We start from the raw sequence: 27,349 nt of genomic DNA, 5'->3' as shown, positions 1-27,349 counted from the left end.
CAGACCTGTATACAGTACTCTAGGTGTGGCCTGACCATTGCCTTATACAAGGGAATAATCACCTCCTTATCCCTGCTGGAAAAATTCCTGTATATCATTGACAATACTCCATGAGCTACTCTTGCAGCCCGTCTGCACTGCTCAGAGAACTTCATATCTGCCTGCACAACCACCCCCAGGTCCCTTTCATTCTCTACCACTGTCAGTGTAGTACCACAGAGTTGATATGTTGCTCTGGGGTTGCTGTTTCCCATGTGTAGTACTTTACATTTGTCAATGTTAAACTTCATTTGCCACCTCTCAGCCCATCTGCTCAACCTTTCCAGATCCTGTTGCAGCAGCATAGTGTCAGTAGTGTCCTTGACAACCCTGCCAACCTTTGTATCATCTGCAAACTTGGACATTAAGCTTGATATACCATCATCAATATCATTTATAAATACAGAGAACAATAAAGGACCCAATACTGAACCCTGACGGACTCCACTAATAACATTAGTCCACGATGAGCAGTGTCCATTGATTACCACTCTCTGTCTTCTCCCCCTCAACCACCCCTTTATCCATAGCAGCAATTTGCCTCCAATGCCACACTGCTCCAATTTGTGCAGCAGTCTTCCATGTGCAACAGTATCAAAAGCCTTTCTAAGATCCAAGTATATAATATCAAAGTTATTCCCTGCATCCAGTTCTTTTGTGACTGCATCATAGTATCCAATTAAATTGGTCAGGCAAGACTTCCCCTTAACAAAACCATGCTGTGTCCGAGCTATAACTGAAGTCTTGTCTAGATGATCCTGCAGTGCTTCTTTAACCAGTGCCTCCATTAATTTTCTGGGAACAGAAGTTAAACTCACAGGCCCATAATTACTTGTGTCAGCCTTTGATCCTCCCTTGTGAATTGGGGTCACATTTGCATATCTCCAGTCCATGGGTACCTCCCCTGAGTCCAAGGAAGCTCTCATAATTATGGCTAAGGGATTGCTTACTTCCTTTGCTGCCTCCTTTAATATAACTGGATAGATCCCATCCACCCCAGGTGCCTTTCTTGTGTTTATCTTCAACAATTTCTCCTCCACTTTACTCTCAGTTATTACAAGATTCTCTAGCTTACTGCTAGAGTTGAATACACCTCTGGCATTCCCCTCACTGAATAACTCCTCATGTGTGAATGTCGATGCAAAATATTCATTTAGTTTGTTAGCTACCTGAGCAGGGTCATCAAGTGGACCAATCTGATTCATTCCCTTCCTTCTAGAGTTTACATAAGTAAAGAACTCTTTGCTGTTTTTCTTTGCATCCCTTGCCAAGGATCTCTCGTAATCTGCCTTTGCCTGCCTAACCTCCTTTGTAACTTGGTTACAAATCAACTTGTATCTATCATAGGCTTCTGTGTCACGTGTTAATTTGTATGTATCCCATGCATTTTTCTTCTCTGCCATATGCCTCATTAGTTCATCTGACATCCATTTAGGCCTAAACCTTGAACAAAATTTCTTAGTTGGTATGTAAAGCCTAGTAGCTTGCAAGATAAGTTCTTTGAATGCTTCCCATTTTGAATTTGCTGTTGGTAACATCATCAGTTGATCCCACTGTATAGAATTTAAATACTGTCTCAGTCCATCGTAGTCGCCTTTACGAAAGCAATACCCCCTTCCCTTTACCCCTAATGGTAGTTACCTCTTTGAGTAACTCAAACTTCAGAACACTGTGATCACTGCCACCTAGTGGTTCATTTATCTGCAGATTCTTAATGCATGAAGAATCACTACTGATAATCAAATCAAGAGTATTACTCCCTCTAGTTGCCTCCCGAACATGCTGATGTAGAAAACAATCATCCAATAAATCCACAAAAGCCTTGCTAGTGTGTGAGTGACCAGCCCCCAAATTCCAGTCAATATCTGGGAAATTAAAATCCCCCATTATAAGACTCTCTGATTTACTGGCCCACTGTATTTCTCTGTACAGTTCCTTATTGTACTCATCAGAGTCATTAGGCCTATAGCACACTCCTACTCTCAATTTTGATCTCCCAATGCTTATGTCACACCAAACTGACTCGACACTGCACTGTCCAGCGATGTCGACTGGCTTCACTTCCTTGGATTTTATGTGTTTCTTAACTAATAGCATAACCCCTCCTCCCTTCCTATCCTGTCTAACCTTTCTGTAGACATTGTACTCCCCAAATTCCAGTTCTGCATTCCTTATATCTGTGTGACACCACGTCTCTGAAATCCCAACAATATCTGCCTTTGATGTTTTGAGCAATACCTCAAATTCATCAAATTTATTTACTAAACTCCTAGCATTGGTGTACACACAAGTATACATGCACCTGCTCTTCCTCTTAGCCACTCTAACACAACCCATGTGTTTACTTGTACCCCCATAATTCCCAGCAGTCTCTGTAATATCCTGCATCTTATTTTCCAGGCTGCTGCTCATTCCAATAGAAGCAGTGCAAGAATCACTTTCACCTCTGATCTCCTTTAGGCGGGGTTTCAGTTGAGTCACAACAGCTTCTCTGACTGCCTCACTAGTCTTGTAGTCACTGTCTGGTTTTGCTTTTAATATCACTATATTGGTTTCCTTAGTCCTGGGCATTTCCTTAGGTTTGTTACATTGTTTAGGTTGTATATTTTCTGTTTTACTTGCCCTTGCTACCTGGGCATAACTTAACGTGTTCATTTCTTTGTAGTTATTCCTTTCCTCAGTTACATTGTCTATCCTAGATCTCAGCACTCTATTTTCTGTGTTAAGTTCTATCACTCTTTGCTCTAAGACTGTCAAACAGTTTATAATCTGCAGATGTTATTCTGCTAGTCTGATTATGGAGGAAGTCCTCTTAAGTACAATTTCAACTCTTTTATTTGCTTAATTGGAACCGCCAATTCATTTATTGCTTGAAACCTTTTTTCCTCTTCTGTCTTATTATCAGTCTTTTCATTGTTTTCCTTCGCTTTACCCTATTTGTTCTTAGCTTGGTTCCTCACTTTTTTGGCCCTTTTTATACTCAAGAGGCTTGGAGGACATTCATCTAAGTCAGTGGTTTTCAACCTTATTTTAATAACGGCACCCCTAAATAATTTATTTTATTTTGCATCACCCTACTCAATTTCTGCCTGTTAGATCTGATTCTCTCTCTGTGTATATATATATATATATAAAATACTGTATTAAAATATATATATATGTTATATGATACAATAATATAATTATAAAAATTACATTTCATAATACAAATTATATATATATACAATATATAATTTTATTCTTTATATAGAGGTACTAAGTAAACATCAATTATAGATCACCAAAAAATTAGAAAGATACTGTACACCTTTTAATAATGAAATAAACATATAAATTAAAAAAATAATAAGTTTAAGTAACTTAAACCCAAATTACATGGCACCCCTGGAATGTTGTTGCAGCACCCCGGTTGAAAACCACTGATCTAAGTCTTCATTATTAGTTTCATCACCATTTTTTGGGAGTCCTTTTGCTTAATATTCTTATTTCTAAGTCAGGGTTTGTCTCTATGTCTAAATCATTATTTCCAGATTTTTGCCTTTTATCCTCAGTATTTTGTTCTTGCCAGTCGTTTTGCCCATTTTCATTTGTTCCTTAATATTAGGGGGAAATAATTCAATGTGTCTAATTCCAACGTACAGCTATTTAAACTGAAATATTGTGATTTCCCAGTTTTGGCAGGAAAACTGCTATAAGCAAAGAAAACTAACTCAAGTTCTGAAAATACCTTATAACCATCATTATAATCCGATCCCCCATTCAAAATATGCCTAATGTAGCTAGTTTTACTTGTAATATACTCAAAACTCTTGTGTTCTTGAGGTGCAATCAAGTCAACAATAGTAACAGTGAGATTGCTACTGCTAGTGCTGTAGTGATCGTGCTGCACAAAAATACTCTCAAAGGCACAAAAATTAGTGAAAACAATAGTAAGCAAAACTCTTACTTGGAATATATCACTTGCATGTACCTTAAAATCAAAAAAATCCATGGCAAAATCCTAGTATTGATCCAATACCAAACCCTGTCTGCCATTAACAATCTTGTGACGAGGATTATAAGGTTACTTATAGAGTATGATTTAATATGACAATTATGTTAATAAAATGGCAAAATTCTTCAAAAACTTATCATTTCTTGGAGCTAAAATTTCTTTGACTAGAACGTGGATACTCTCATCCCCTGAGTCAAAAATCCGTCATTATTATATAATCTAATTTACTGGCCTACTTTATTTCTCTCTTCAATGTACTCATCAGAGTCATTAGGTGTACAACTTACTCCTATTCTCATATTTGTTATTATACATGGTGCTCATCAAACTACAAGACATGTAGGCACATTATAGCTGTAGCAGCTTATGTGATATTAAACATCCATAACAACAACAACAACAACAAAAGACATGACTCATATTATGCACCACCACCATTAACTGGTGGTAATTCACCAGGTGATGGAAATAACTATCCCTGGTTTTGTCTAGTGTCATGGATTACCTGACATCTGGAATGAATAGCAAGTATGCTAGGCATTTATAGTATTAGTATTGACAATACTAATACCCTAGTGCTGCAAAGAAGCAAAGCTCATACAGCACTAACCAAAAATAAATAAATAAAATGTTACCGACACTTGTCTTTAAACTTATTCAAAATGATCACTTCCAAAAAACCAAGTGGAAGCTTCTTCCAGCAATCAAATGCTCCCTGGTTTAAAAAAAATTCCCATACAACTATTGTTCAGCCATTATTATTTAAACTAAATTTATATCACCTTGTGTGTAGTGTCATCTGAGAAAGATTCCATAGCATTGGTGGAAGTACAGGGTTGTTAAAATTAAAGTATCTCGTGTAAAGGGCTCTGGAGCGAGTTCTAAGACTCGTACTGAAGAGAAATTTGGACAACAGGTACAATAAAGAATGCGCTCGCCATTTATAAAAAAAAAAAAAAAAAAATTAGTAACAAAATCTGTCGCTATATGGTGCTGTGGCAATACAAATCACTTGAACAGCACTACAATTGTTCATTGTGTCCTCCATTTTGGTCAACAACAGTTTCCATTTGAAGAACAGCATTTTCTACAGCAGAACGTAACATGCCAACTGGAATAGCCAGCACATGACGTCTAATGCTGTCCTTCAGATCTGCCAGAGTTTGACATCCTTCCCAATACCCCTGATTCTTCAAAAAATCCAATAACCAGAAGTGGCATGGGGGTAGGTCCGGTAATCGGGGTGGCCAAGATGTCTGGAAAAATGGCTGATGACCCATTCATCTGTAAAGTGTTGCTTTAGCAATCTTTGGACACAGTGGTAGATGTGGGGTGGTGCACCATCTTGCATGAATATGGTATCTTGAAGGCTCCCGCATTGTGTTGCAGCTCTGGTATTGCGAAATTTTCCAACATTTCATAATATTGCTGTCCAGTGATGGAACTGGGATACAGTCGGTGTTACCTGTTAAAAAAAAATGACCCAATCACGAATGTGGCCATAAATCCACACCACACTGTCACTTCTGGAGCATGCAACGGGACCGCTTGGATAACTGTCGCCCAAATGGGACAGCTCTGCGTATTCACTTGTCCATTTAAGCAGAAGTGGGCTTCTTCACTCCAAAAGATGTTCCATGACCAAGAAAACCACTGTCATGCATCAAAAACTGAAGTGCATATGTGAAACGAATATGTGCTTTATCATGCCTTAGCTGCTGTAGCATGTGCATCTTGTAAGGATAGTACCGAAAACACCTGACGCATTATTAGTCTTACAGTGGAATATGGCATGTCCACTTTGCAAGGAACAGCTGGCACACTTGCACTACCACATGGAGATTGACTTGATAAATCCACGACAGCCATAGCCACATCTTCAACACGAGAGGAATCCAGTCATTTTCGACCTCTACCTGGTTAAACACCAAGAGGTCCTGTCTCTTCAAATTTTACAATCATTTCACGGACAGCACAAACAGTCATACATCCACGCCTTATGCACTTTTGACACTGGAATTCTTCTCTTATAGCCTCAGCTGCATTGTTGCTGTTCTGACAGCTTCACTAATAGTGACTTTTCCTGAAACGTTGTTGGCATTGCTGCTGCAGTGCAGGCAAACATCTACTGTATGATTTTGAAGAGACTGGTTTGCTTTTATACAGTATAGTAGAGCTGAATATTGGCACTGTGGCAATAACTTATGATTATGCAAATAACGTAAGTTATTTACATAATCATAATTTTTTCCCCCAATAAATGTCGAGCGCATTCTTTATGGTACCTGTTTCCAAATTTCTCTTCAGTACGAGCCATAGAACTCTATCCGGAGCCCCCTACATAGGGATACTTTAATTTTAACAACCCTGTATATGTGCACCTGTTCTTACTCTTAGTTAGCTTAAAACAGCCCATGTATTTCCCTGTTCTAAGATGACCCACAGCAGGCTTTGAAATCCCTGGTACCTTGCTTTCCAAGCTGTTGCTCATTCCAACAGAAGTTTGTTTGTTATTTGGTTTTTAGGAGCATCAGCAACTAAGGCCATATTGCTCCGGGGGATATGGCAGTGGTCATTCCCTGACCTTTCCGCATCCTCCGTATTTGGTTGTCATGGGCTCGAACCCCGGTCTAATCAAGAAGCGTGTGCTACGCACTGCTGCTCCTGCCCACCTGGCTATGGAGGTGCCTCCAACAGAAGTAGTGCAAGAATCGCTTTCACCTCTGCCTGCAGCTATTGTAAATCTATTAGTCTGTATAACCCCCCCATGCTAGCAGTTTTCAGATCCACTCAACGCTGCCAGAATGGAATCAGCAAATATTCTTGCACTCTTTCTATTTAAGTGTATCCCATCCCTGTAGAAGCAGTCTCTCCTGTTAACAAGAACAGACCACGCTGAGAAAAATTCTACCCCATAAGCTTTGCACAATCCCTCCAGAGCCAAATTGATTGACGAGGCTCTCATATATACTCCCTCCCATCATATCAGGGCAGAATTTCAGACCCTTTCAAATTTAACCCTAACTTGCAACTTTTTTCATCATTACCCTGTACTTGTTAAGTAAGTCTTCAGATCTCCTACTCTCAAATCGTTAAGTAAGTCTTCAGATCTCCTATTCTTAATGTTTAAAACAAGTTTAAACATTAAGTCACAATAAGATCACCTTTTGTGTCCTTAAAACATGATATCTGCTCTACAATGTCAATCAACTTTTGACCCCCCCCTCGTGCAAACATACCTGGGCCCTATTCTATCTATCCTTTTTCCACAATATATTCCCTGTTTCCCTAACAACAGAATCATCACCAGTTGCTACCTCTCTGTGGGACCAACAAATTCTCTGCCTTGGGTGTTGCCACTGTGTTGCCTGATGCGCAAGCTCTGGCACTGAGGCGGGCAACTGAATGCTTGATGGGCCTCCAATTTAATTCCTTCGAGGACATCCACCCTATTCTTCATGTTCTCATAAATGCCCATGTGAACATTGAATTGATGACTAATATCCTCAGACTCTCTATATTGGACACACACAAAGACATTTTATCCCCCTTGACAGTATCACATCCTTTTCCAGATTAATCTGCAAATATTAAATAAGTAGTACATTTCAAAAGGCCATGATTCAGAGGAAAACTGCCAGCACCCCCCACCCATTACTTCTCCAATCCACAGCACCCAGCGACATTGAGCCCTTTACTTTGCTGATTTGGTTAGATGCATGATTTCCATTCAAATTCAATTTAATTGAGAATACGATACTAAAGTAATATATATTATGCTATCAAGTTTACTTTATTAAATTTCTCTCCAGAGCCGAATTGATTGACAAGGTTCTTATCATACACTCCCTAATATTACGATATCTGTAAATATGATATGTAGAACACTTCCATATGATACTCTCCAGAAATTAAAACAAATAAAACATTGATGCAAAATGATTACAGTAAAAAAATAAATTGAAAATAAATTTTTTTCAATTAAAAAATTAATTGAAAACAATTAAAAAAATCAATTGAACACAATTTTACCTGACCAAAAAAGTGAAGGAATATTGTATGTTCGGCCCAAATTCCCCTAACTGAGACAATGTACTAATTTTTTTGATGCATGGTTAACGTTTTATCGTACTGAGTGACCAAATTGATAAAACGTGCCAGGTCTACTTCAAGATAAGTGCAGGTATCTGATATAATTGAATCTAACTTTTTTATATATACAGTTTTATCGAGTATTACAACTGTATCCCCTTTATCTGCTCTTTGAATAATAATGTCTTTATTTTCCCGAAGTTTATTTAAAGCTGAACTTTCATGTCTATTCAACTTAAGAAGTCACGTTTCTTTTATGTTATTCACCACTTGGTTAACTTGTTGAATAAATAAATCTTTTTTGTGGAGCATGATGAAGTCCAAATTCAAAAAAATCTATTACGCATTTTTTTTTTTTTTTTAGGTAGCTTGCGAGGTGGTAAATTATAATTTAATTCTTTAGATAAAAGTGAAATCTGGTCCTGCGATAGCATATACAAGGAAAGATTTGTAACACGTTGATACGTTACAAATTCGTGCCAGTTCTCGAACACCCCCTCGCCCACATTGGGCGAGGGGGTGTTCGAGAACTAGGTGAAGCATTCTGATTGTGTGTTTGCACATTATATGCATGTGTGTGTGGGGGGGGGGAGAGAGTTATGCATGTGTCGTATGTGCTTGGTCAAAAGTTCGCTACAATGTGTTTGAACTTGTATGAACCTGTCCTGATACCCCTGATAATGTATTCAATTTGTTAATGTGTCTGGTTTTTATTTCTATGGTCTGTGAATCATGTCGCAAATCTATGGAGGTCTTCAATACAGACGAATCATTTGGGTGTAGATAATTTTTTAATTTGTCAAGAAGTTTCCTAACCTGGGAAAGTTATTTTTGTTTATTACAATATCAAGATTTTAAGGCAAGTTTAACTATATTACACGATGTACCAAGTGCTAGTTGCTTTATGCCGGAAATTTTATGATTTAAATTTACCCTGGCAAACTTCAGAACAATGCTGTTTTGAAGGCAATATTTTAGGAAAGAAATACTGCAACTCTGAGCCGAGCATCTCAATGTTAATCTAATGTAATTTTGTACCAAGCTGTTCAAAAAATACCCAATAATTGTGTGTATCGATAGGTTATTGCCTGAAGAGGAAGGAAGGAAGTGAATGATATAGTCAACAAGAGTTTAAAATATGAATTTGATAGTATAAAACAGAGCTATGATGCTCAATACATTCTAAAATTTTAAAAGAATAAGAGAGGTTTACCTCAGTATGATCAGGAGAGTATCATTTAGAAGTATAAATAGAATACTTCTAAATGATACTCTCCAAAAATTAAAAAAAATAAAACATTAATGCAAAATGATTACAGTAAAAAAATAAATTGAAAACAATGAAAAAATCAATTGAACACAAATAAAAAATAAATAAAAATTAATTAAAACAAGTTTAATGTAAACTATAAAAGAAACGATTTTCCTTTACAAATATCGAAATCAACGTAGAACGTATCGAGCATCATAGCTCTGGTTTATACTATCATATCATGATAACAAATTTACAATCGAATTTTCAACGAATAATGAATTATATGTAATACGTTATTGAGTTTATTCCATATGTATTTCGTTATCGAGTTTAAGCTATTTGAATTTACTTTATTAAATATATATTACGATATCGAGTTTATGCTATAACATTATGAATTCAGCTGATCAGAATGTTAAGTTATAATTTAATTATAATAAGCTAACCTGTGTGATTCATACTTTCCAGAGAACTAATTACCACAATTAAAATACTAGAATTCACCTACCTAAACACTATAGTGAAAGTTATGAGATACAATATTCACTCCAAATCACCGATACAAAGGTTCTATGTATATCAAGTTATGACTTACAAAATCTCTAGCTAAATTTAAGAATATACTAATGAACATGAATGCAAAAGAACTATAAAGCTATTTATTGAATGTGATTTAATATGGCAATTACATCAATCAAACAGCAAAATTTTTCAAAAAAACTTATCTGTTCCCAGGAGTTCAAAATACGTCGACTTCACAGTTCATTTCGTCGACTTCACTTGAACCAACATGTACATAAAAGAAAAACTTCTGGTAAAACATGCAACAAATGTTGACTGTGAATATAACCACTAAAAAAAATCTTGCACCCTCAAGACCCACTCATTTAAATAAAAGTAAGCTTGCAGCATCAGGATTGGGTTGTGATTAAACCCAAAGGTTCTTCTTAATTCGACCTTTGAGCCCGCTTAACTATAGTTCATAATCTATTCAGTGAATTATGTGTACCAGAGAATTGTCACAAGGCAAAATGATCAACAAAACAAGATTTATTAAACATATAAGTTATACAAATGAGTACAATAGAATTGGTCAAAGCTTTGCATTAATTTGCATTAACTGGTTGCTTGTAAATTAACTGAATAGCAAGTGTAATCTTGCTGCTAATAGTATTACAATTTAGGAGTGTTCTTCATGTGGCTCTTCAACTATTTCTCTCACGAGAATTCACAATGGCTTCTCGTGAGAGAAAGTCATTTGCCATGTCACGTTAACTGTTGAATTCTAATTATGACAAGTAGATATACAATTGTCAGAATGGTTTTTATGAGAAGAGAGGTCAGTGGGTGTGGATTAATTTAAAAGCAGGGGGAAAGTATGATTAACTTCGAATGGTTGGGTTTGTGTTGTTTTAGAAAAGGCTAATCAACTTACCGACAAAAGGTCTTTCGTCCTCGGTACTTCTTGATTCTACCCTTTGATCCATAAGTAAGACTTTGGGTTGTCTTCCTCGATTTTCTTTATCTGCTGATCTTCACCTCTCTCTTCACTACTTTCGGCTTTAGAAAAACTCTACAAATACTGGAAAACCTCTTGGATATCTTCAACTGCTCTCTAAGTTTCTCGGATCTCACTCTGACTCTTCCAACATCGAATCCTCTGAAATCTACCTCAAGACTGGCAAAAGGCTCCCGTTTTCTATCCCCTTTTCATATAAATACCTCTACGTCCCCCCATCTGAATTTCCCATGACCTGTTCTGATCTCACTGGTCAATAATGTGGGGAAAAGAATTACACTTGGGGACTGTCAACTTTTGGGATTTGACACTACTAAAAATGATATGTTATATGGATAAAGGAAATCTCATATTTGTGTAGGGCAATTTCTTTTGTTTTGCAATCGCGGTCATTGAACATAAATCAATACATTTTTACGAACGGAATTTTGAAATGACAGCCAATGTGTTTATCAGATTCGATTGCGTAAGAAATTGTCTCATGTTCCGATTTCTCACCTCTCTCTGTCAAAAGTCGCATTCTCCCTTCGTCATTCTTGAGGCAAATACGTGTTCGCTGCCTGCTATCGGGAGGGGGAGTGACGTCACTAATTGACTAGGCACTATACGTGGTATATTGTTTCACCGGTCGCATCCCCTGGGGTGGCGACTGAATGCACATGCCAAATCGAAAGTAAAGCAGAGTTCATTCCGACAGGAAAACGCTACTTAGTTGTACAGGCCATGGAAAAAGTATAAGGCACTATAAGGAACAAATGCTTCTTAAAAGCAGGCGAAAGGGATAAAAAATGATAGCATTTTTTAACACTTTACAAAACCAAATAACAACGACAACTTGCATTACAAATTTGCTTAATGTGGTATTTCACGTAGCATTTAGAGGAAGTAAGGGGAAGTCAAACCGAACAAGGTCCAGTGAATAGGGAGTATAGGGAACGCATGCACATGCTCTTGCTCTGTTGAAACCATCCATACAGGGAAATGCTTAGAGCTCTTTCATATGGCAAAATATAATTTCTTATTCAGTGAATGAATCTCAGCATTTTTTCATGAAATTGACAGATATCTATAGGTGTGCATTGTAGCGGGGGAGAGAGTGATTTTGTAAGATCTGGTGAACTAAAAATTGTTTATAATAATGATTGTGCTATTTCCTTTATAGACATGGGGAATTATATGATTTGAATAGCCAGAAGTGTTCATTGTTATTGCTGTACTGCAGGATGTAATATACATTTGTGAAACTACAATGATCATTGACCACGATTTTCACTATCATTCAGGTGATCTGTTTTTCCATTGTAGTAGTCAGCCATATGTTATCATCCATCAACAAAAGTATAAGTTCAGAGCTCTATATTATGCAGTATATTCAAGTTGAGTTTTAAAAGTATAATTTTTGCAGTTAATTAATTTCTGATGACCCATTTATTTAGCCTATTTTATTTATACATATTATGTATGGTAAACAATGAACTTTGTGTTTAGTCAATATTTCAAAACCTTTTTGCAGAATTTATGAATCTGAGCGAGCACTATAGTTGAGAATGGCTGATATAAAGTGTCAGTTGTTATCCTTCAGAAAAATGTCCCAATCAGGTATAAGTTTGGTATGCAATTCCAAATAGGAAGTTATTTTCTGAAGTGTTGAGTCATTCACAAAGAATAACAAATCTAGATTATGAAATTGCTCAACACACCATGCATTTCCAGAATGATTAACCATCTCCAGGATTGCATTTTGGTTCTCACCTCTGCAGATTTATACTCTATTGCCTAGCCACTAAGGTAGAAGCATCCTTCGTCTGTGAACCATATGTGCTAATGGCTTTGATTTTTTTCACAAATATTGAGTAAATGAATCAGAAAATGTAGATTGCCTTTTGTGTCATTGTCATTCAAGGATTGTTGCATTTTGTGAAAAAATAGTTTTACCTCTTGTTGTACAGTTTTTAAAGTGGATGTTTGTTTTACATCCAGCTATTGCAAGAATTTTCACATTTCCTTGGGCTACAAATAATTGCATTCTGTACATGTCCAATATTTTCCATCATTCTTGTAGACTTTTTCAGTGTAGATCTGAGATAGTCTTATTGTCTATCACATATCTGCACTGTTTAAACTCCTCTACTGACTGGAAAAATTGTTGATTTTTCTAGACATATTCTGCAACCTGATCTCACTTTCATCTTATGTTACACTGTAACAAAGCTGCTAGCTTGATTTAAAAAAAAAAAAAATGCTAATAGGTGTTAGAAACTGTTGTTCCCTTTCTTTATGAACCTGTACTTAAAATTTAATAATTTCACATTTTCGAAGAGAAAAATAAAGTTCCTAATACATGTAAAAAAGAACTGTCCAAAAAAAAAACCCTGTAAATTGTTCAACATAACCTTTAACTGAAAAAAAAACACGAACTGAAAGGTCTCCTGTGTTACTCTTGGTTGATCCTGGTCATTAGTTTATAATTTTCTTGTGAATAGCAATTTATTTGTTATTTAGCCTTGTTATCTACCATAGGAAAACTTGTGGCAGAGGTCTTTGAATTGCTAGCAGACAGTGGTGGCTGATTACAGGCCTTTAGTTCTTGTTAGCTTTCAGCATGAAGATTTTTTGGTGAGGCTGACAGAAGTTCTTAGGCTCAGTCCATTATAGAGTGCTCTCTCTCTGTGTTTGAGACACCTGCTCTTCAAAACAACTACAACTTCTTAAATATCCAATGCAAAAAACATAAACCTACAACATTCATGATTGGCTATGCCGAGATTCTACAATACAGGCAACTTGCTTTCTGTGTGTGTATTACAAGTCAGTGATCTGAGTTGCATATGTTTTGAATGAAAATTGAATTGATAAATACATAGTACATTAGATTGCTCAAAAAATGCTTCTCTTATATATTTTAATAGTTTGTGAAGTATCTCTCTATTATGCAATATATTCAAGTATAATATATATTTAAAAGTATAATTTTACAGTTAGTTAATACCTAAAATCTGGAGCCCCATTAACATAAAAAGAAGACTAATATTTATTCAGCCTATTTTATTTATAAGTTGAAAACTGCATAACATCAGCATAGGTTCAGATAGACTTTTATCAGTAATTACCTTCTTATGTATACTTCTATTGCCAAAAATTGTGTGTTGGTTCATTATTAATAGGACAGGTGTAATTCTTCTTCTTCTTATTAGCCTATTTTACCCAGTTTTACCCATATTTGTACCCAGTTTTCTGTATAACTTTTGTCTTCCCCCTCCTTTCTCTGTAATTAAATTTCAGATAATGACCAGTTCAGCCCTTTGGCATGGACCAACTGGTACTGTTAAAGTAGGCAGTTGGACCTCTTAACAAACTTCCATATAGCGAATTTTTGTATTTAGGAAATTTTTTTGATTTCTCCTTAGTCTAGATTGAAATAATTTCCATATAACAAAATGATTTCGCAAGTCCTGTGTAAGAATTGTTCATACTTCTGGCCTTTAGGTTATATGAGATGATGCTTTAGAGAGCTGACGTAGAAAGCATGAATTAAGAGTAAAAGGATTGTGAATTAATCCCGTAAGCTCTTAAAAGCTATTAATTCTTAAGAGCACAAATTAAGGGCTAAAACTTTCCATAATTTAACGATGCCTGTAAATGTACAACCACCTCTACTGTACCGAGAAGTCACACTGGTCAACTGCTGTCTGTGAGTCCGTAGCCATTGGCAAGATTAAGGCATGTTCCCAATGCGGACGTTGGCTCTGGTTAACCTGTTTTCTACTGTAAGCACCCTATTAGTGAATTAGGAAAGAATGCTTTTCCTTTATCCTGGAAATTCATCTGTTGTTTGCAGAAATGAGTCATCCACATTTCACTGAATTTCATCTGTCTCTGTTTACATGGTATGTACAAGTGGTCCTTATATCAGTTTTGTTTTAGCTGCTGCACAATTAAACTTACCTTGCATGTAGATAGAGGAAATCATTGAGTGTAGTGGAAAAAGTGGAAGTGCTTAATAGTGTAGATTGGAGTGAAAAAAAATAATATAATCACTTTAAAATTATACCGAGAATAGAAACCAACCAACCAACCTATAGATTCTATTATAGATGTGAAGTGTGTGTTGGCGAAAGTGGGGAGTCAAGATATGATGGAAACAACGATTAAGAATTGTTTCGCAAAGAAGCAAATTTTTTGCTAAAATATCAATTAACAGTGGTGAATTACTACAAGACATTCAGCAATCTTGGGAAGAACTCCCAAGATTGCTGAAAGGTTTGATCAGCAAAGAAATTGTTCTCGACGAATTTTTAGGAGTTGATAATGATGTCATAATACCTGAATATTCCAATGACTCCATGTTGGAGAGTATTCAAAGAACTAGTGACAATATTGATAATGAGTTGGATGAAAATGAGAGCAACGAAGGCAACGGGGGCAATATTAAACCTTCCAAACATGAAATGTTGGTAGCATTTGAAACTTTGCGTCGAAACCTTCAATATGAAGAAAATGTGTCAGAAAATATATTTGAGTGTTTAAACAAATGCATGCATTTTTATGAATGATGTTCGGTAAAATTCAGTGTACAAAAAAAAAATAATAATAATAATCAAATATTTTACGAAATAATTCTTAAAAATGTACCAATATATTGTGCTCACATAAGTATTCATTTCTTAATATGTATGTATTAATAAATTGTTTTAAAATGTTAGAAAATTTATTCATTCCCACTTATTTCTGATTTATTTTCCACCTTTTACTATATTTCTGAATGTTGAATTACAGTACACGCCATTTTTTCATTGTTGAAAAGGTCATATTTCTTTATAATGAAATTTCAGTTTAATGAATTTTTTAAAGCGAACAATCGATTTCGTTATATAGAGGTCTGACTGTATTTCCTAACTGCGCTCCATATATATTTTTTTAATAATATCTAGTACAGTTTTATAATTTTTAAGCTCAGAATGCCATTTGTTCTTCTACTGATCATTTTGAATTATAGCTTTTTTAATAATTAAATTTGCCAATGATTTTTCATACCTCTAACTTCTGAATTACTTTTATCTGTAATATTTGTCATTGCTTTTTCAGTGATTGATGTGTAATCTGAAATCTTTTAGATTCTATGCAGAGTGCAACATTTTGAATGTTGAACTCTGGTGTAATGAAATGCCTTCTTGCCAATATTAACAGAAATAAAAATTCTGTTTCCTGACTATGGCATCACATCATTATTTCCTTGTTGGAATTTCATCTGTTGTGCACTTGTGTAGGCAGAAGAAATCTATTTTGTAGACATGCAATACATTTTAATAAAGGCAGTGCAAGAGTGTTTGCCATTATCATTGAGGATACTTTAAGGGTTCAATGAAACTACCAGTTGGAAGGTTATAGAGCTTATACAAGCACATGTTTATCAATGCTATGGGTCAAAGTAACACTTGCATACATCTCCAATGTTCTTATTTATTGCCACAATGGCTGATATTTTATTAGTAATAGTATTCACCATATGATATAGATTTCTATTGATTTGTGTATGAAAGTACAAAACGAATCCTCTCAAGCATACATCCATTACAGAGTCTAGGTTTGTATCACTAAAAATTTATTTGCCCTGAAATTTTTTCATTATCTTGCTATAGTTTATCCAAATTGTTCATACCATTTCTGTTTCTTTTTGGTGACCCTGTCGAGAATTTTCCTACAGGCTTATGTGGGGTAAGATCCTAGTTCAAGTGAGCTATTAGATGTCGTCGCCACTTGAATACACTTCTGTGAATTCATTGAACGCTGCAGAATTTCCTTTGTTTGTATATGTAGAGGTGACTCTTCCAGTGGATATGCCTCTGTGAGAGTTTGAAGAGGCATTTGCACATCTTGGTAAATCTGACAAGTAAAATATGGTGGACCATCTCCGACATTTCACATGTACATTCAGGGGTTTGTGCCAGCATGAAGTTTCACATTGAGTCTTTTGTGTCCAGTTACTAGAAAAGTATTGTATAAGTTGGGTATGAACCATTTGTTGAGCTGTTTGGGGGTGCTCCTACACTGTTGGCACATGATTATGGGTGGTTCTTCCAAGTGGGTTGGCAGCCCTGGAGATCAGTTCACACCTAATTCTTTTATTCTCTCTTCTTGGATGGTGTTCAGTTCCAATGCTATGCTGTTGCTGCTGCATGGGAAGTTCCATCTCTTATAGTATATACTGAGGGACAGAAATCATGGAATACCTACCTATTAAGGGGTAGGTGCACCTTTCGCACGGTAAAGGCAATCACACAGCAAGGCATTGAGTCTCCACTAATTCACAATATTGTTTCACAGGTGTTTCTGTGGCATTCCTGGTGGACGAGGCCACTAGAGACGGTCGTGTTCAAAGCCGCTAAGTGGATTTTTCTTATTTATTGATTTGAAATTATTGTTTTTCTAAAACTTTTGATTTAAATTTAGTAGTATAACATTATTTTGTGATTTTCTGATTAATTTGGTGTATTTATTCTTTACTCGGCCTTGTAATTGCATAAAAGTATCGGTAAGGGTTTCCACATGTTTCAACTCCGCTACCGTTCGTAAATTTCCCGCCATTGTGATACGATAGTTATATACCGTACTAGATAGCGTTAGTTGAACTTCGTTAGCAGTTAAATTGTACGTTTAAATAAATACATATAACGACTTAGATTACAAATGTAATATAATTAATTATATTTAACATAATTAATAACATAACATAATTAATTATAATTAATTAATAAACTAATAGAATCATGACTCAGACCAGAGCAGCAAAGCAAAGGGCTCAAGATAATGGAAGTGCTGTGGCTCAGAGCAGAACTGAGAAGGGCAGTTCTCCTCTGACTCACAGCCTTATAAAATGCACTGTTTGCTTGATGTTTGCAGAGCAATCGGGTACGGGACATGATACTGCCATGGGGGATGTCTTTGTGTGTGCGCGATGCAAGGAGTTTATCGATATCAGGCAACAACTCGGCGTTCTTGTGGGCCTATATGAGAGCTTGAAGGACAGGGTGGATGCCCTCGAAGAAACTAAATTGAGGGGCCCATCAAGCTCTCAGCTGCCCACATCAACGCCAGAGCTTGCACTTGGACATCGCGTGACACAGAGGCAACCCCCAAGGCAGAATGCGCTGGTCCCGAAGGAACTAGTAGTTGTTGGTGACTCTATTGTCAGGGAAACGGGGAACATGCTTTGTAAAAAAGATAGGTGGAACAGGACCAGGGTATGTCTGCCAGGGGCAAAGGTTGATGACGTTGTAGATCGAATATCATCTTTTAAGGGCACAAAAGGTGATATAGTTGTACACGTTGGCACTAATAATATTAAGAGTGGGAGACCGGCAGAATTACTTAACAAGTACAGGTCACTGCTGAACAAAAGCCGAGAATTAGGGTTGAATTTGAAATTGTCTGCAATTCTGCCCAGACACGATAGGAGGGAGTATATGATGAGAGCCTTGTCGATCAATTCGGCCCTGGAAAGATTGTGCAAGGCTCAAGGGGTACAATTTTTTTTCAGCCTGGACTGTACTTGTTAACAGGAGAGATTGCTTCTACAGGGATGGGATACACTTAAATAGAAAGGGTGCAAGAATATTTGCTGATGCTATCGAGGCAGTGTTAGGTGGGTCGGAAAACTGCTAGCTTGGGGGGAGACAAATACCAACAGATTGACAGTAGCCACTGGCAGAGGTGAAAGAGATTCTTGCACTGCTTCTATTAGAATGAGCAGAAGCCTGAAAAACAAGATGCATGGTATTTCAGAGACTGCTGGGAGCCATTGCGGTACAAGTAAACACATGGGTTGTGTTAGGGTAGCTAAGAATAGAAACAGGTGCAGGTATACTTGAGTGTACACCAATGCTAGGAGTTTAGTAAATAAATTTGATGAATTTGAGGTATTGCTCAAAACATCAAAGGCAGATATTGTTGGGATATCAGAGACGTGGTGTCACACAGATATAAGGGATGCAGAACTGCAATTTGGGGAGTAAAACGTCTACAGAAAGGATAGACAGGATAGGAAGGGGGGAGGGGTTATGCTATTAGTTAAGAAACACATAAAAACCAAGGAAGTGAAGCCAGTCGACATTGCTGGACAGTGCAGTGTTGAGTCAGTTTGGTGTGACATAAGCATTGGGAGATCAAAATTGAGAGTAGGAGTGTGCTATAGGCCTAATGACTCTGATGAGTATAATAAGGAACTGTACAGGGAAATAGAGTGGGCCAGTAAATCAGAGAGTCTTATAATGGGAGATTTTAATTTCCCAGATATTGACTGGAATTTGGGGGCTGGTTACTCACGCCCTAACAGGGCTTTTGTGGATTTATTGGATGATTGTTTTCTACATCAGCATGTTCGGGAGGCAACTAGAGGGAGTAATACTCTTGATTTGATTATTAGCAGTGATGCTTCATGCATTAAGAATCTGCAGATAAATGAACCACTAGGTGGCAGTGATCACAGTGTGCTGAAGTGGGATTTACTCAAAGAGGTAACTACCATTAGGGGTAAAGGGAAGGGTTATTGCTTCCGTAAAGGAGACTACGATGGACTGAGACAGTATTTAAATTCTATACATTGGGACCAACTGATGATGTTACCAACAGCAAATTCAAAATGGGAAGCATTCAAAGAACTTATCTTGGAAGCTACTAGGCTTTACATACCAACTAAGAAATATTGTTCAAGGTTTAGGCCAAAATGGATGTCAGATGAACTAATGAGGCATATGGCAGAGAAGAAAAATGCATGGGATACTTACAAATTAACACATGACACAGAAGCCTATGATAGATACAAGTTGATATGCAACCAAGTTACAAAGGAGGTTAGGCAGGCGAAGGCAGATTACGAGAAATCCTTGGCAAGGGATGCAAAGAAAAACAGCAAAGAGTTCTTTACTTATGTAAACTCTAGAAGGAAGGGGATGAATCAGATTGGTCCACTTGATATTGATGGGTCAACTGTTGATGATCCTGCTCAGGTAGCTAACAAACTAAATGAATATTTTGCATCGACATTCACACATGAGGAGTTATTCAGCAAGGAGAATGCCAGAGGTGTATTCAACTCTAGCAGTAAGCTACAGAATCTTGAAATAACTGGGAGTAAAGTGGAGGAGAAACTGTTGAAGATAAACACAAGAAAGGCACCCGGGGTGGATGGGATCTATCCAGTTATATTAAAGGAGGCAGCAAAGGAAGTAAGCAAACCCTTAGCCATAATTATGAGAGCTTCCTTGGACTCAGGGGAGGTACCCATAGACTGGAAATGTGCAAATGTGACCCCAATTCACAAAGGAGGATCAAAGGCTGACACAAGTAATTATAGACCTGTGAGCTTAACTTCTGTTCCAGGAAAATTAATGGAGGCACTGGTTAAAGAAGCACTGTAGGATCATTTAGACAAGACTTCAGTTATAGCTCAGACACAGCATGGTTTTGTTAAGCGGAAGTCTTGCCTGACCAACTTGATTGGATACTATGATGCAGTCACAAAAGAACTGGATGCAGGGAATAACTTTGATATTATATACTTGGATCTTAGAAAGGCTTTTGATACTGTTGCACATGGAAGACTGCTACACAAATTGGAGCAGTGTGACATTGGAGGCAAAGTGCTGCTGTGGATAAAGGGGTGGTTGAGGGGGAGAAGATAGAGAGTGGTAATCAATGGACACTGCTCATTGTGGACTAATGTTATTAGTGGAGTCCCTCAGGGCTCAGTGTTGGGTCCATTATTGTTTTCTGTATTTATAAATGATATTGATGATGGTATATCAAGCTTAATGTCCAAGTTTGTAGACGATACAAAGGTTGGCAGGGTTGTCAAGGACACTACTGACACTATGCTGCTGCAACAGGATCTGAAAAGGTTGAGCAGATGGGCTGAGAGGTGGCAAATGAAGTTTAACATTGACAAATGTAAAGTACTACACATGGGAAACAGCAACCCCAGAGCAACGTATCAACTCTGTGGTACTACACTGACAGTGGTAGAGAATGAAAGGGACTTGGGGGTGGTTGTGCAGGCAGATATGAAGTTCTCTGAGCAGTGCAGACGGGCTGCAAGAGTAGCTCATGGAGTATTGTCAATGATATACAGGAATTTTTCCAGCAGGGATAAGGAGGTGATTATTCCATTGTATAAGGCAATGGTCAGGCCACACCTAGAGTACTGTATACAGGTCTGGAGGCCTCATTTCAAGAAGGATGTAGAACTGCTGGAACGAGTACAGAGAAGGGCAACAAGGTTAGTGAACGGAACGAAGGGTTGCACTTACGAAGAAAGGCTTAAGTTTTGCAAATTACAGTGTCTGGAGACTAGGCACCAGCGAGGTGATCTGATAGAGGTGTATAAAGCCTTGAATGGTTTAAGCATGCTCAATGCTGATGGGATTCTTCCTCTAGCTCAGAAAAATCACCTGAGAGGGCATAAATTCAAATTTAGGAAAGACAGATGTAGGATAGACGTGCGGAAATTTGCCTTTAGCCAGCGGGTGGTTGGTTGGTGGAACAGACTTCCATCCCTTGTGGTGGAGGTTGATAGCCTAAATAAGTTTAAGGCTCAGCTGGACAGGTATTTTGAACGAACTGAGGGGTGAAGTGGAAGTGGGTTTTTTTTTTTTTTTTTTTTGGCTGATGCTGCATAAGCTTGCTTTCTTGCATCAAATGCCTCTACTAATGCTAATGCTAACATTCTACTGTAAACCATTTTTTTTTTTTTAAAGCCCAGAGTAGTTTTTATAAACAGTCTATGATAAAAAAACAGTTCATTCAGAATCGTTATTTTAATTTTCAAAACATATTAATGAAACTTCTTACCATCATTTTTAACTGGCTGGCTGGGTATTTGAAATTCGAGGGACTCTTTTTGTATATAATTGTTATGCCGAGGAAAATTATCTAGCTCTTCATTTTCTTGATATACAATACACATCTGAGCTGTATTATGATGTAACTGTCCAGATGAATCTTCCACTTCCTCTCTGTCGGATAATGGCTCTTGATGATTATACTCAACTTCATTTAGTAAAGAAGTAAGGTCTATTTCCTCAAGATTCTGATCAGCTGAATTCAAATCACCAGTAGCTACAGAAGCAGTGTGTTCCTCTGTCGGTAACAAATTACTAGAAGCATCATCATTGCAACTATCCAAATTCTCAGTTGTTGTTGAAGCTCCGCTTAATTTTATAGTGTCACTATTTTGGGATACAGACTTTACAGTCTCAATAGTAACAAGGGTGGTGTCACAGGAAACTGGAGGAACAGCATCTATTTAAGATAAATTTAAATGTTTTAGATATCTTTGTTTAGTCTCATCATTATACAAGGGAGGTTTGAAAAGTTTGTGAACTGAATATGAAAAGGTAGTAGTACAGGCAACCCTCGTATAACACGGCACTTCTACAACATGGTTTCGCTCTAACATGATTGATAAATTGCAGCAATCCTCGCACAACACGGTACTTATATAACACAGTTTTTTAATTGCTGGAAATCTTGCATAACATGGTATTTTTGAGCTTTTGTGCTGGGAAAACCCTGCTATTATGTTAGATGTAATTTTCAATGTTTCCATTCCTTTTTGTGAATCCTCACTATTGACACGCTAATCATTATCGCCTTCATGGTATTTTTCTAAAGCACATTTTGGAGGTTACAATCATAAAACAATAAAAACAATTTGCACTTTCCAGTTTATTGGGCTTTTCTGTCAGTGCATCTACATGTAATTATAAATGGGTAGTAAACTCGATCTTCTTGATTTTCTACTGTACAATAGCTGGAATTCTGTGGGTTTTTTACATTATTATGGTGAAATGTGTTTCCCCTTCCATGAAGTATTCAATCATATAAAAACATAAATAAATGCTCAGAAACTCATTACTCCATATCTCACTTGCACGTATTGTGTTTGTTGCCACTTGTGCATGTCGTGTTCTTTAATTAAACGAACGTACATTATCTAATATATAAGTATCACAGTTTGTAAGGTAAGACATTTGTTCAGTTATTACTATTTAAGTTACTACTATTATAAAAATAAAGTTAAAATATTAACTTTATAAAAATTACGTTTCTAATAGTTATAAAAAAAAAATTGTGTATTTTATTAGCTTTTGGAACGTAACCCCCCACTTTTCGTATTGGTTCTTAGGCCTGTATAACACGGTTTCACATTACACAAGATTTTGTAGGAACCAAACTACCGTGTTATACGAGGGTCACTTGTACACTGTTAAAATTTTCTGTACTTATTACCTATTCAGTTTCCTAAAGTTACAATAGTCTTTTTTTTAAAATTACAGGTCCCGAAGTCAACAAAGTTGTGTGATGAGAAAGATAGGCAAAATCAGTCACCATGCAGTTATCCAATATTTGTGTTCCACCAGGGACACAAGCGATTACCATGGCCAAACTGCACATGTATGGCTTCGAAATCTTGGACCCTCCCACATATTAACAAAATCTAGCACCATTGGACTTTCATCTATTTCTAAATTTGAAAAAAAAAATACCTTGCTGGATTATTTATTTTGTTATTTGTTTTTTTTTTTTTTTTAGGAGCATTAGCAACTAAGGCCATATTGCTCCAGGAATATGCGGTGGTCATTCCCTGACCTTTCCGCATCCTCTGTATTTGGTGGTGACGGGCTCAAACCCCGTTCTAATCAAGAAGCATGTGCTACGCACTGCTGCTCCTTCCCACCTGGCTACGGAGGCACCCCTACCTTGCTGGAATCCATTTTCCCTCCAAAAGCAATGCCGTTGCTGCAGTGGTTGCATTCCAGAAGGCCCAAGGAAAAAAAACTTTCTTTACAGCTGGGATCAACACATTGCAGCATCAGTGGCAAAAGTGTATTGACTCCAAAGGGAAACTATGTTGAAAATAACATGTTACCAGACTCCTTAAATAAACCTATCATACACAGGCCATAAACATTTCAAATGTCCCTCATAGATATACATACAAAATAGAAGCATAGTGGAAATTGGTTAACAAAAAATGAAAGATAATTGCACAAACTGTGTTGTGCAGTTATCTTTCATTTCATGTTAACCTATTTCCACTGTGCTTCTATCTTGTATTTTAACTAGATTTCTAGCTATCATTTTTTTAAGATAAAAGTTTCATTTTAAAAATAGACAATCTTCAACTTATAAACTCAATGGGTTTCTGAGTTTCATTCATAGGTTGAAAGATCTGCAAGTCAAATTTTATTCTTGCACATACTAAATACACTACATATACAGTGTAACACACTTTATCACACACTGTAAATAAACTGTCTTTTAGCTTAATATCAGTGACATTTTGCTTGCTAGGACCAATGCTACTTGAAAGTAAGTGATATTAAATTAGAAAAGGAAAGTGAGGGTAATGGTTAGAGGTTATTACTGTCTGAGAGAGTTGTTTCTGTGCCTCTGTAAAAGGACTAGTTCTGTAGATACTTTCTTGAAGACCATATCAAGGGATGTCTGAATAGGTGTCTTCTTTTTCTCCTCTTATGTAACCTGTAGCAAGCAAGAACATCACAAATATCTTAAAAAAACATTGTGAAATGGTCAGTACATTAGGATCTTGTCTTTCAAACAGAGCAAAAAACCTTCAGCCGTATTCTTGCAAATGAACACTTCGGTCTGTTCATTCACTTCTTCCACCTGACTGATGTTCTGACAAAAATTTCATTTATTCTTGGTTGGAAAGAATCTTTCTGTGAATACCAATAAATTCCTGAATGTCAGCTTCATTCATTTCCACATACAATTGTCCACCAATCTCCACTGAGCTGTTAGTCACCGTCTTCACACTTTCTTTAAATTCATATTTTGACGATAAATAAGCTCATAACACCAACCATTAATTAAAATAGCTCTTTACTGTGACTGGAATTTACAAAATTAAAATAACATACTTACAATAAATTTAATGTATAAAATAAAACTGCTAAGATACACTGTATAAAGATTAAAACTGTAATAAAAAAAATCGTTGCAATGAAATTACCTAAAATAAATCCAGTTTATTTTAGGAAATTTTATTACAACGATTTTATTACGGTTTTAATCTTTATACAGTGTATCTTAGCAGTTTTATTTTATACATTAAATTTATTGTAAGTATGTTATTTTAATTTTGTAAATTCCAGTCACAGTAAAGAGCTATTTTAATTAATGGTTGATGTATGAGCTTATTTATCGTCAAGATATGAATTTACCCAACCTCAGAGGCCTTTTCCAGGATATTCTTTAATTCCTTGGAATCAGTTATAAACTGTGGCCACAATTTCTTCCACGCTCCATGTTTGTTTCTTTAATTTTATTCTAGACAATAACAATGTTCTTTACAGCTTTTAAAATGCCATAGTCTTTCCAAAACTTTTTTAATGTCACCAACTAACTATCCCCCTTTGGTTGCCCTAACAGGTGTCTAAATGTTGCCCTGAAACAGTAGAAAGAGTAGCTTTGCACAATCCCTTTGGATTCTGTGATCAACAAAGATTTGCAGTCACCACATCACCACCTGGTAGGAGTGTTAGTCTGTTTTTAAGTATCTTAAAACCAGACATACACTTCTCCTATTTGGCAATGTATGTTCTCTGAGGCATCCTTTTCCAACATTTTTCATTGAAATTCTGGTGTGATATCATAGACTTCCTTGTGAACTATTTCTGACAAAATCTCAGAAAAGTCCTTTTGTTGCAATAACATTAGTTAACTTCAATCCTATAACTCAGTCCTGTGTATTTCTCACAAAAATGAGTCTACTGCTCCTAGGCTCAACTTCAGTGAGACTCAGATTTCTAGACATAAATGGCCTTTCTCTATTGGAGATCATTACTATGGAATATTACCAAGATTTCTAATCTCTCTTGGCACAAGCACATCACAAATACTGCTTCTTCTGCATTGAAAAAGCTGAACTTCTATTTTTCACTCTTATTATTATTCAAAATGCCTCCTTAATACATACAAATCTAATATCCACCTGCCATGGAATACTGTTCCCACATTTGGGGTAATGTCCTGAACCTTTGTCAAGCTCACAGACTCTATTCAAAAAGGGCAGTCAGGTCAATTAATGACCATCTATTACCAAAGTTTCTTCACTCCCTAACATTTAGTTCCTGCTGCATCCTTTTCTAGATACTTCCATGAACAATGCTCTTCTGAAGTGGCATCTGTAATTCCACCACTCTCTTCCAAACCAGTCTGAACATGTATCTCCCCTAGTCACAATCACACTGTACACAACCAAATTCACAGTAGAAAGTTTTTTTCTTTCTCATTTATCCCATCTGCTACTGTAGTCTGAAGCAACCTACCTCCACAAGCATTTTATGGAAACTGCTATCTACAGAAATGCAAATGCAACATACCAAGGATTGTAGGTTCTAATACCTTTCATGTTTTAGATTTTCATTTTAAAAAATATTTTTCTTGAGATCATTCTGCAATTCTATCCTTAAATTTCAACTCTATTACAGACAAATCGAAATTATGAATAAACACTTTGACATATATATATATATATATTACATATATATACCTATGTAAGTTTATTGAGTAAACATGAACTAAAAAGGAATTCAAATATATTATATAATTTAGATAAATAGAAATGATATCATTACAGGCATATCATTTCAGAAATATCATATCATTTCAGGCATATGCATTACAGGCATATCAGGCAACCAAAATGTCTACCACCAGTCTGCATAAATGAATGGCATTATTACTTAACAGGCTGATATCATGATGCACGAGTGAGCTATAGTTTTTTTCTGTTGTACCATAACCCACTAATTCTGCAACGTTCATGGTTCATGAGTGTACATTTTATCTTTCAGGAATGATCAAGCAAAAAAAAAAGCAGAGGATTGAAGTCTGGAGACCTTGGGAATAATTCAAGATCATTTCCATTGTTTGGAAATTCACTATCAAAGTTAGGCAGGGAAAGAGAGTAAAAAAATGGAGATGCATCATCCTGTGGACATATGTATACAGAAACATGTTTGTAAATTCCTAGTAAGCGATGCAGCAAAATGTATTATCAAGTTAGTTACTGTTGCTACACCAACATGTCTATCGCTGTGACTTTCATTGTTATGCCAGCTTGCTCATCAGTACAGAGTTTTGTTTTTATTGTTCACTACATTTTAGCAATCTGTGCAGGTACATAAAAGTGGATACTTTTTAAGAGGATACTGAACTTTTAACATTTGTTTCTATAATGCAGGGCTACTGTTAAAATTTTTCCAATCAATTTGTGACATGTTAATCTTGATCAAAGCTGTTAATCTACGTATCCTTTTATGCTACAGTATTCTGAAATTTCCTAACAATGAACCTCTGCAAAGAGAAATTTTAAAAGTGGTTTATACTCTTTTCAAAGATGGGTACATTGGTGAAAAATAGAGAT

General features: G+C 36.4%; 1 protein-coding gene across 1 annotated transcript in view; it reads right to left on the bottom strand.

The window, feature by feature from the left end:
- The window catches only part of LOC150084478 (uncharacterized), an 804,913-nt gene that overhangs the window by 659,885 nt on the left and 117,679 nt on the right, over positions 1-27,349 (bottom strand). Inside the window, exon 3 of the mRNA XM_090376257.1 lies at positions 21,745-22,194. Coding sequence (XP_090232383.1) covers positions 21,745-22,194 — 450 coding nt within the window. The remainder of the gene's footprint in view (positions 1-21,744; positions 22,195-27,349) is intronic.

The sequence above is a fragment of the Mastigoproctus giganteus genome, chromosome 6 (assembly GCF_048544385.1).
Source record: "Mastigoproctus giganteus isolate SK-2022 chromosome 6, ASM4854438v1, whole genome shotgun sequence".
NCBI lineage: Eukaryota > Metazoa > Arthropoda > Arachnida > Uropygi > Thelyphonidae > Mastigoproctus > Mastigoproctus giganteus.
This window is presented reverse-complemented; position numbering and strand designations above follow the sequence as displayed.